The 12648-nt window shown below is 34.5% G+C and overlaps 1 protein-coding gene across 1 annotated transcript in view; it reads left to right on the top strand.

Moving 5' to 3' along the window:
• The window catches only part of LOC140444148 (ras-related and estrogen-regulated growth inhibitor-like), a 428607-nt gene that overhangs the window by 213243 nt on the left and 202716 nt on the right, over positions 1-12648 (top strand). Inside the window, exon 3 of the mRNA XM_072535829.1 lies at positions 11164-11240. Coding sequence (XP_072391930.1) covers positions 11164-11240 — 77 coding nt within the window. The remainder of the gene's footprint in view (positions 1-11163; positions 11241-12648) is intronic.

The following is a 12648-nucleotide window of genomic DNA, read 5'->3' as shown; positions in this document are numbered from 1 at the left end:
GGAAGCAAGATTGGTCGCCAAGATGTCAACAGGATGCCATATTGGTGGAATGAGGACATCGAGGCACTAAGAAATGAATGTATAACAATGAGAAGAGAAGGTTAGCGAGAGCAAGAGGCAGAGCAGGGATCAACCCTGAGGTCATCGAGGAGATCGAGGAAGAGTACCGCGCAAGGCACTGGAAAGAGCTGTGTGAAAAGCTGGATGATGATATCTGGGGTCAGGGATAAAAGATCGTCATGAAGAAGTTCCATGCGTATCCTCCTTACGAAACGCCTATGGATAAGAAGCTTGAGGTAACACGAGAGCTCTTTCCGGACCGCAGATGGCATGGTGTATGGAGGGATGAAGGAGCTTAGTGGGCTGTACCCTTTACCAAGGATGAACTTGTCGAGGCATTGGGTTCACTTAAGACTCGTAGGTCCCCTGGCCTGGATCAGATACCACCCGAGGCGGTGAAAGGTCTAGGACGCGCGGAGCCTGCGTGCCTTTTGGAACACATGAATGCACTGCTGGAAGCATAAACCTTTCCTGAGCCTTGGAGGACATCGAGGTTAATGCTGCTTCCCAAGGCTAGGGAAAAGTATCTTCTTCCATGCATCAGTAAGCTGTATGAAAGGATGCTGCGAGTACGCATAGACGACATGATTGAGAGGTCAGGTGGTTTATCTCGGAGGCAATTTGGTTTTTATAAAGGGAAAAGCACGATTGATGCAATCATGAGTGTACTCGAAGCATTGCGCTACAGAGGGGATGAACATCGCTGGGCGGCCCTGATGTTGTTTGATGTTAATAATGCATTCAATACGCTGCAGTGGAACGAGGTAATGAAGGCAATGAAGGAGAGAGAATGTCCTGGTTAGCTGATGAATGTGGTGGCGGAGTATCTGTCCGAGAGAAGGATTATGGTGGAAAAGGGCACGATCGTGGACGTGATGACTGGGGTACCCCAGGGATCTGTCTTGGGCCCGACGCTATGGAACCTGGCATATGACGGGGTTATGCACTGTGAATACGGAGAGGGTACAAGCCCTTTCGCATTCGCGGATGACCTCGCTGTACTGGGAGTGGCCCGGGATGAGCGAGATTTGAAATACCGGGATCTCCGCCACACGATTAAATTCATCTCCAAACTACGAAAAGTATTTTGAAACGGCTTCATAATTAGGACAACAATTTGAAGTTGAAATTGGCGGCACTAGACACAAACTTCGAAAAGCTTCTTCTTAAAGAACTGGAACCATGCGGGTATTTTTAAAATTTGTTGCAAACGCCGTTTTACAAATATCTCATATGAGAGACGGCTTACAAACAAAAAACAGTGATTACTCTTATCTGAAGTGACACATTACTTTGAGTATAAATCACTTTTTCTTCTAAAAATTTGCCGGTTTTTATCCGACTAACTAAACACGTCTACTCATTTTGGCCACCCTTTCAAACCTGATTCTCCGACCTCGATCTCTGTTCTCGGCTCGGAACAGCCCAAAAATATTGTCAAACACTCTATTTGACCTTGAATCATTCCCAGCTAAAATGTCAAAACTAACGCATACAAATAAATCTAAAAATCCGTAAACTAATTTTCGAAACCAAATTCAGAATTTTGTTTTAATCTGTGCCTTCTAAGAATTGCAAAGCAAAACAGACGTTGATAAAGATGTTATTAGAGACATGGGGAATCTAAAAATTGCATTCCACAACATATCTCCTCAACTAAGCAAAATTCTTAGCGAATTGGTTTTTAGTACTCGTACAAAGTACCTATATCGGAATAAAAAGGAAAAGACAGTTAAGATTTCATTTCACGTACAGTGCGTCTGTGCATCCGCTCATACGTATTTCGCTCTAATAGGGATTTTACGTGAAATCAAATCTTAACTGTCTTTTCCTTTTTATTCCGATATACTCTATACGAGTACTAGAAACCAATTCGCTAAGAATTTTGCTTAGTTGAGGAGATATGTTGTGGAGTGCAATTTTTAAATTCCCCATGTCTCTAATAACATCTTTATCAACGTCTGTTTTGCCTTGCAATTCTTAGAAGGCACAGATTAAAGCAAAATTCTGAATTTGGTTTCGAAAATTAGTTTACATATTTTAATATCAGATGTCGCTATTTGCGTCTATACGAAGCCATGTTAGAGTTGCTTCCTAAGACAGAAAAGATTTATTTTCACGTTCATAGCGACTGTGAATAGACGTCTCTGATGAGCCCTATTAGGGCGACATATTATGTATAAGTGGATACACAGACGCACTGTACGTGAAATCAAATATTAACTGTCTTTATCTTTTTAAATCTAAAAATATTTAACGGCGTAGTTATAACTAGAATTTTTACATCACAATATAAACAGAGAATCGGGGAAATATTTATACTTGGCCCAGGGGCGTACTAGAAAATAGATATTTAAGGAATGTTCTACATGCTACAGTATAAATAAGAGAAAAAAAAGACGACTGTTTGGATTTTACTTTTTTTTTTATTTATTTATTTCTACGGGATCAACCCTATTACGATAAAAATAGTTGTACAATATCTAAATTTACAACGATCATAATATAGTAAAAAATACACATATGGTGGTACCAATTTTCATTACATTATGATTTACGCCTCGTAAATCTAGACGAGAAAACTCCTAAAATTTACGTTGTTTCAGATAAATATTTTCTTTATACAATTATCCATTTTATATAAACCGATTAAAATAAATATCGGTTACAGCAGACTTTTTAATACATCAAACTTTTTATGGTGGTTAAACACAAGACAGCTAATGGTAATTGCGTTGCCTTTGGTAAAATTTTTCCTTGACAATAGCCCGTAACGACAAAGCTAACCATGTATCAATTTTCTAACAGGGACAGATTGGTAAATATTGTATCCAACAGATTGTTATAAACCAATTTTAAAATCTCCGGGCGCAGTCTCGACACTCACTTTCGATCTAATCATACAATAGAATAGAAAACATTTCACCAGGTTTTAGTTCCGATTGTTAAGAATTAAACCCGCGGCTCTGTTGTCTGCGCAGTAAAAATCCGTAGAAATCTGTAATAATGGCTATTTCCTCTACGCTGGAACCCATCCTCTGTGTTTATCTGAAGTAGACCATCTTAGGACCCGAAGATATAAAATTTACTTTAACATAAAATAACTAAAGGTTCACAAGTAAATAAAGTTATGTATATCCAGAAGCGGACTTGATGTTCACGAGTTGATAAAAAGATTTCTTTTATTAACAGTAACAATACGAGGATGAGTTAACTAATAAATATTTTGTTTTTTTATAAATGCATAAACCATAATATTTTAAACTGGGTAGTAGAAATAAATGACAAACTTACTCACAATTTATTTATTTAGTAAGCAACGACTGGTTTTCACCATTACAATGTTCTCCTTATCATCAGGTCACCGGTAAAATACAGTCTTTACAAAGATAAAATAATTAGATATTGTAATACTACTGATTTAAATAAACCTTACATAAGGTATGGTACAAACGGTGCCAATATTCTTTATATTAGTTAAAAATTGAGGGTATGGGTGGTTTTTTATTGAATCTAAATTTGACATTTATGTAATATGAGCAGTACTTACATTCCGTTATAAGGTCTATTGTTAAGATGACATATTTTAAATGCTCATTTTTGTTTACGTATCGTCTATGGGTTTTCAACTTAATATACGTCGACCTGAAAAGGTGGAGGTTTCTTGATGAGATAGTTTAGAAGCTGCTTTGTGTTGTAATTGATTGTAGACAGAAAAAAGAAAACAGAAAGAACGTCCTTTCTGACGTCATAAGTCATAATTAAAGCTCGGATTATAGGCAAAATGCCTTTTTTGCCTATTTTGCCTATTATAATTGTTTTTTGCACTTTTTGCCTTTTTTCGTAAATTCCGCCTATTTGTGCCTTTTTTAAAATTTCATGGTACTACCCATGATATTATTCTATTACTAAACCATTCTATAATAAAATTTTGGGTCAATAATATAATATCAATGGTTTTTTTTATATAACAGATTTCTAGGAAAATATACTTGATCGAGACTTGAGGGTTAACTATTTGGAAATCCCTAAAGTTTTATTAGTTTATTATCAGTTGTACAGTCGGTTTCTGTATCAGAGTTTAGTCACAAATTGCTATATCCTAGTTTAGTTTTGTTGCGTATACCGAAAAGCAAAGAACACGTTTTAAAACGTTTTAGACATTTGTGTGAAAAGATGACACCTAAATTAAGGCTATGGATCGCACCCTATTCGGAACTTTCTCTAGAAGGAGATGGAGCATTTTGTAAACCATGCGGCAAATCGGTAATTATTTTTTCTCGTCCCACAACATAACTAAATTCTAAAGCGGTTTTAGAATTCTAATTTTTTTTTTTAATTCTTAGATATCAAGTAGAAAAAAATACTTTATTGACCAGCATTGTGGAACCCCACTTCATAAACGTAATTGGAAAAATTAAATTCCTCTAAGTTAATAACCCTAGTTTTAAATGCTTTTTCGAAAAATATCTTAATAAATCCTTACCGGACGAGAGTACATTGAGAAAACATACTGTGGAAAAATGTTATGTGGAATGTATTTCAAAAATTAAGCGGGAGATAGAGGGCAATTTTTTGTATTATTTATTATCGTGGATGAAACGACAGATGTATGCGGCAGGTATATAGCTAATTTAATGATTGGAATTTTGAACGAAAACTTTGCGAGAAAACCTTATTTAGTTGCCGTTAAAGAATTGGAAAAAACAAATAATTTAACAATAAGTCGATTTATACAAGATAGTTTAACAAACCCCTATTTACCCAACGCTATACCAGTGAATAAAATAGTTTTAATGCTTTCAGATGCTGCGGCATATATGTTAAAAGCTGCTGTTAATTTAAAAAAATTTTATCCTAATTTAATTCATTGCACTTGTGTAGCCCACGGGGTAAATATAATTGCTGAAGAAATAAGAAATCTGTTTCTATTGGTAAATAATTTTATAAATTTTATGAAAAAAGTTTTTGTAAAGGCTCCGTTGAGGGTGCAAATATATAAAGAAAGACTTCCCGGTGTCCCTTTGCCACCTAAACCAGTAATTACAAGGTGGGGAACCTAACTCGAAGCAGTTTTTTTTTACTTTGAACACTGCAATGAAATAGAATTAGTTATGTCAGAATTTGATGATGATATTTCCGAAGCCATTCGAGAAGCAAAAAAAAATATTAAAAAATCCCAAATTGAAACAGGAACTCGCTTATATCAATGACAATTATAAATTAATAGTTACCACAATTACCTTATTAGAAAAACAAGAGATAAATTTATGTGAGTCAGTAAATAAATAAGTAGATAATTTAAAGACGAAAATTAAATCGCCATCTGAAAGTAACGGTCAATTAATTTAAAAAAAAATGAAATAAGTTTTCGACAAGAATGAAGGTTTTTCGTTTTTATCTAATGTTGCTAAAGTTTTGAATGGGACATTTTCCGAGGAATTTCAAATTATGCCAGATTTATCATCCGCTCTGAAATATGCTCCAATTACATCTGTCGATGTCGAACGTTCGTTTTCAATGTACAAATTATTTTAAGTGATCGAAGACATAGTTTTAAGACCGAAAATATTGAAAAACATTTAGTTGTTTCTACTAATGATAAAATTTTAAGTGGTTACAATGTTTAATTATTACTTTACAGTTATTTAGTTACTAGTTTATTTATACTAATGTTATGATTATGATGTGTAAATATACCTTCCTTAAGTTAATATTACGTTAATTCACTTTGTACAATAAATAATAAGTTATATTCCTTTATTGCCTATATTTTGCCTAAATGTTAATATTCCTGCCTTTTTTAATCAAAATCTTTGCCTATATAGGCGCCTTTTTCTTCAATTTTTGTTGCCTATAAATCCGAGCTTTAGTCATAATTTTTGAATGGCAAAATGCAGATGATTGAGCATTTTCCCGTCTATTCTTATTCCCCTATTTTCCCACTTTAGCATTTTAAAGGCGTATTCGAGGACCGTTACAAATAAATTTAGGTGAGAGAGTGTCGCCCTGTCTCACAACTCGCTTTATATTAATTTCTGGTACTATCATGTAGTTTTACATGCATTGTGGCGTTTTAGTACAATGTTAGTACGAACTTTGTAGTAATACCGGTAGTGTGTTCTACTATTGTTCAGAACAGTTATAATGCTGTCTAATTCCACGGTATCGAAGGCTTTGTGAAAGTCTACGAAGATAAGTGCCAGTGATCTGTTATATATATATTCTATCAATTTTTCAAGATTTTAACTGTTTGTAGGCGATCGTTTGTTCTGAATTTTGAGCGGAAGCCAGCTTGTTCTCGGTGCTGGTAGAAATCCAACTTTTCTGGTCTTATCGTTTCTAGTCTAGTCTAGTTGTAATTATTCGGGTAAACATTTTATAGATGTGGTTCAATAGGCGGATTGGTCTATAGTTTTCTAAGTGCGCCTTGTCTTCTTTCTTGTGTAGTAAAATTCTTATTTCATTGTTCCATGTTTCCTGTATGCAACAATCTGTTAGACAAAGGTTAAACAACATTTTTATTTGGTTGAGAAGGGCACGTCCGCCCGTCTTTATAGCTTCTATTACGTCCATCTTCTCCTAGTGCTTTGTTGTTTTTCATCTTTTTCGTTGCGTCTTGGGTCGCTTAGTATGATTTCTGGCATGAGCTCTGAACACTGATTGATGATTTTACGTGATGCAACGGTTTTCAAATTCATTTGGCCTTCTCTTTAACTTGTGTATAGTTTTTGATAGAAGACAGTCAAAAACTTAGGGATTGCAGATTGTTTACAAATACTACGATAATTTTCAATGTTGTCTTTCTGGCCATTTTTAAATATAGGAATAACATAACTTTTTTTCCATAAAGAAGGAAACATAGAGGTTTCCAGAGATCTGTTAAACAATATAACAAATGATATTAGGGTACACACCTTTTTAATAAAAAGTTAGAGTTCAACATATTGAATATATGGTTTTTCTTCGTTGATATCTGTGATTATATATTTTATCTAGATCAAATTAATTCATGTCTATGTTTTATTTTCTTCAATGCTATTAATATTGTGGCAATAGCAGTATTTCTGTTAAGTCCAATATGAACTGAGAGGTCTTTACACATCTCTTCCATGTCTATAATATGTGTAATTTAACAAATAGTCTTCTCCTTAGCGATATAAATACTTATTTTCATTATTTTAACAGAGAAACAATCGACAGGTTGATAAAGTCATAAGTCGATATTGAAGCCGCTAGATCGACATTCAAATAACTATTTCACGTTGTAGGTTAAATGCCTCTCATTTTGCAGAGTTCAAGTTAAATATCGACGAGTTTTCTTATTACTATTATTAGTAGATTCTCCTAAATGTTGTTGAATACACGATTAGCGGTATTATACTAATAAGAGGCAATTGTTTTTCAGGTTGCTGCTCTGTACAATTTCGAACGGGAAAAGTATGTTCAAAAATCTTGCTAGTTGTGTGTAAGAAAGTTATATGTAGTTGCTTTGTAGTCTCTTAGTTTTTCAAATACCCTTGTGTCTTTATCAAAATAATTATATATTCCATGATATCAAATGATAATGTATAAAACTTATACGATTTTTCTATTATTTTTATGTTTATTGTGACAATAAATACAAAAATTTTGTTTTTAGCAATTTGTTCTAATATACAGGGCAACAATTTCAAAACTTCCTTTTTTCCGCTTTTTTTCTGGTCGCGGACGTGACGTTGCTTTTTGGCAATCCTACATTTGGCTCTACCGAGAAGATACCGAGTTCCAAACGTAGATAGTGACCACTTTCTTGTAGTGGCCAAAACCATACGAAAAATTTCAATCCTAAAAAATGATAAACATAATGAAACAAGACAGAATTAATGTTGATAATCTGCGCATTGAAACCTTTGCGGGTGAGTATAGGAGGCAAATGGATAAGGAATTAGAGAGCCAAAATGAAGAAATATAATAACTGAGAAGGCATCGGAAATATTGAGGAAAACCAAACCAGTTGGACAAAATAAATGGTTTGACGAGGAGTGCCAAGAAGCAACAGATAACAAAAATAAAGCATACCTAAAGACAAATCCAGCTAGATGCACAAGAAGAAAAAAGGAGATATAGCGGACTCTAGAAAGGGAAAAAATTACATAGAAGAAAAACAAGGCTATTTAAAGAAAAGCAGTTAGAAAACAGAGAATGGCTAATAAATCAAAACGAAACTTGAAGGTTCTACAGAAATGTAAACAAAATGAGTAGAGTTTAAGCCAAGAACAGGAAGCTGTAAGGACGAAGAAGCAAATCTAAGTGATACGGACATTATATCGAAGAAGCGGATAACATAGTAGCAGATCGAAATACGAAAGACCACCTACCACAGAAGAGGTTGCCCAAGCCATTAAAAAGCTTAAAAATAATAAAGCACCAGGCACTGATCAAATTTGTAGTGAGATCTACAAGAATGGTGGCGACGTCCTGCTACAAACACTGTATAAACTTTTACTTCTTTTCTGGCAAAATGAGACCATGCCCTGTGAATGGTCTCAAGGCGTAATATGCCCGTTACATAAAAAGGACGATGAGTTCCAGTGTGACAACTACAGAGGTATAACCCTGTTAACAACTGCTTACAAAATACTAGCAAATATTCTTTACGAAAGGCTACAAGTTTACACAGTTGGCATAGTTGGAAAATACCACGTAGTATTTACTCCAGAAAAATCAACAATAGACCAGATTCATTCAATAAGACAGACCCTCGAGAAAACATTAGAATTTAACATTGAAACCATCATCTATTCATCGACTTCAAGGCCGCATACGACAGTGTCAAGAGAACAGTACTATACCAATCAATGCGTGAGTCTGGTATACCAGAAAAACTTATCCGATTAACGAGAATGACAATGTCTAATTTAAAACCAGCGTTAAGATACAGGGAGAAAATCCTCGCTCCTTTGAGATAAAGGATGGACTCAGACAAGGGAATGCCCCAGTTTGCCTCCTTTTTAACATTGCCTTGAAATAGGCAGTCCGAGACACACTAATTGGAGCTGGCGGTACTATTTACAATAGATTGATACAAATCTTAGCATACGCTGATGACATTGACGTAATAGGGTGTAGCAAACGAGATGTTGAGCAATATTTCATAGAATTAAAAACGGCGGCGAAATAGTCTAGTCATCAACGAAGATGAAACCAAGTACATGTTGGTTACTAAGGATCTTATAGCAAATGACGAACGGGAAACAGCATTTGGAAGTCATATCTTTGAATGTGTTGACAGCTTCACATACCTTAGCTCGCTAGTGATTATGACCAATAAAACAAGCGAAGAAATTAAAAGACAAATAAACCTTACAAATATGGCATACTATTTACCCCAAAAACAATTCCACTCAAGAAATATCCAAAAAAATATATAAAAAAAAAAAATTATTAAATACAAAACACTGCCGAGGCCGGTCCTCACATAGGGGGAGGAAACATGGACTCTAAACGCAAAAGGATAAAAGACTTCTGGGAATATTCTAGCTAACTACAGGAACATCTATAGGAAGAAGAAGCAGAGGACGACTGCGAATTAGGTGGTAAGATGGAGTTGAGACCGACTTAGGGATACTAGAGATCAGAAGATGGCAACACGTTGCCAGAAATCGAACAGAATAGCTACGAATCTTAGAGCAAGCCAGGATCCACAAAGGATTGTCGAGCCAAAGATGATGATGACATCTGGCTCTGAAACGATTTATTTTGTAGCCGATCCTCTTCTGACAAGTTTAGCAGCACTTTCCTTGGCGTGTATTCCCTAATTACCTAAAACATATTATACTATGTGTGACACTATGTTCCGCCAATCCGTCAAGCTCTTCTTGACATTCCCGTAGCAGCCTAGATTTCACCTAAGGGCCTCTAAGACTCGCACAATTATCTGTGCATATATTGATCCGCTTTAGTTCTGATCCTTCTGGTAAATTTCGTGATTAGGGACGTCTGGGGATTTATGTTAAATCATACGTTCTGTAACGTCTATTTTGTAATGGCAGTCAAAGTCTGTTGGATTATATCTCGGACTGCCACTAAACTTGCTGTGACTACAAATGTGTGTAGTAACATTGCGTACATCACACAATCACCACCCAGCATATAGTATATCTATCTATCTGCAGCTTGTTTTATTTGTTCCTTTCAAAAAAGTTTCTTTTCTTTTAATTGCTTCGTAGGAACTGTAAATTATAACTAAACTAAAAGTTTTACCTTTTTTATTTTAATGATATTTGCATTCTTTGTCTTTGATTTGTGGATATCCCATTTTTGTTTTTTTTTAGATTTAAACATTTAAAAATAGTGGCGCCCTTTCTATTTTGAAGAGTTGTTTTCTTCCTTACTTTTCTCTTTTCGTTGTTTAGTGTCTTTCTTCCTTACGTTTCTCACCTCTAAGAACGACTTCGTCCATAATCTGCCCGAACTGAGCAACGGTGCCTTCCAGCTTATTCTGTACAGGTGTTATAAAATTAATTCTTCGTAATTTTGATCACTAGGTATGGTACACTGTAAACAGTTTACCACCAAGTTCGATATTCGTAGTTAATACTAAGCGTTTACAAAGTTATCTCTAATGCACAAAAAGGTTAATGTGAGACCAAAAATGTAATGGAATATCCTTTAGTAACAAATTTAGATTATGTTAAGGGATGGATGAATGCCGTGACAGAATCAGAAGACGTTTTAGAAGAAAAACTCGCAATTTATTCTCGAAAGGTACGTTTATAATTGAGTTGGTATTATCGTACGAGGTGCTACTGCATACAGTTCTTCATTGTTTCGAATTTTATGATGAACGTTTGGATGACTTGTTAATTTGAAGCATCCCCGTCAAGTTCTAGAAGCACTTTAAGAACAATTAATGACTATATTAATTAATATAATCAAAAGAATGGATCATTCTAGAGTGGTCAAGCTATAAATCATTATATCTGTATCTTTAGCGTCTTGGTATGATTTTTTCATACCAAGATGCTATGATGATTATGCTATCATCAAGTTATGATTACCTATTATGATTTTTGTATTATTTAAAAATAATTTTATATTTACTGTAAATTTTTGTTCCAGACTTTCTCTACAAACACAATGTCACGTTTGACACTTTGTTAACAGAAGTAGAGATCATGGATACATCTATGTGCGCTGTGAGTATTATCCAAGTTTTTTATAATAAACTACATAAATATTATCACTATGAATGTATAAATAATTTTTTTGGCGAACTATTTTTAATTTTTACTATATTTATGTTTTCTATCCTCTGTAATCTAGCAATCAGACTATTTTATATGCAACAAATGCTGTATGAGTTTTAACCACTTAAAACGACTTAACTTAAACTCATCTTAAGCAAATGTCATCCATATCTGATATTTGGAATTACTTCTTTCCATGATTATTTACGATTTGGATCACATTTTACAATTTTATTATCAAATAAAAAATGTGGCAAATATCATTATTCTCTTTTCATTTATTCCTATGCCGGTTTGGCTTCCCCAATGACATTTCTTCATAAATTTCTATCTTGTGTCATACCAATATTAATCCTCTTAACCGATATATCCTTCCTAACATGTCCCTCCGCCTTCTCTGGTATTTATCTCCTACTCCGCTCAGGAACTTCTTCTTCTTCTTCTTTAAGTGCCATCTCCCGATCGGAGGTTGGATATCATCATCACTATCTTTACTCTATCTACTGCTGCTCTGAATAGTTCTATAGAACTGCATTTAAACCAGTCCCTTAAATTCTTCAACCATGAGACTCTCCTTCTTCCTATACTTCTTTCTCCTCTTATCTTTCCCTGTATTATCAGCGTTAGCAGTTCATATCACTGTCCCCTCATTACGTGTCACAGATATTTTCTTATTTTACTTTCTTATTTTTATTGTGTTTATTATTTCGCATTCTTTGCCCATTTCTCACAATACTTCAGTGTTAGTTTTTTTCTGTGTCCATGTTATTCTAAGCATCCTCCTGTAACACCACATTTCAAAGGACTGTAACATATTTATGTGTTCTTGTTTTATTGTCCAGCTTTCAAGTCCATATTACAGTATTGAAAACACGTAGCATCTCAGTGCTCTTACTCTCAGTTCTAATCTAAGGTCTTTGTTGCAGATAATTGTTTTTATTTTTACAAACGCATTTCTTGCTATTTCTATCCTGGCTCTTATTTTGGTTGTTTGATCATTATTGTCTGAAATCCAGGTTCCTAGGTATTTGTATTTATCAACCCTTTCTATCGGTACATTTCCCAAATGTATGTTTGTTGGTATATTTGTTTTCTTTGTTATTATCATGTATTTGGTCTATTTTATATTCATTTTTAGTCCATATTTTTCACAAAAACTGTTTGTTTTGTTTAGCAGTAATTGGAGTTGTTCAGTAGAGCTTGCCATATTTCTCTTTAGAATTTGGACTAATTTTTCATGTCTTACTTTGTCAAATGGTTTTTCAAAATCAACGTATCAAACATGCACATCAACATTCATATCCATGCATCTATGAGCTAACACATTAAAAGCAAATAACGCTTCTTTAGTTCCTAG

The sequence above is a fragment of the Diabrotica undecimpunctata genome, chromosome 6 (genome assembly GCF_040954645.1).
Source record: "Diabrotica undecimpunctata isolate CICGRU chromosome 6, icDiaUnde3, whole genome shotgun sequence".
Classification (NCBI taxonomy): Eukaryota; Metazoa; Arthropoda; class Insecta; order Coleoptera; family Chrysomelidae; genus Diabrotica; species Diabrotica undecimpunctata.
The sequence above is the reverse complement of the archived record's forward strand: the minus strand, read 5'-3'. Positions and strand labels throughout refer to the sequence as shown.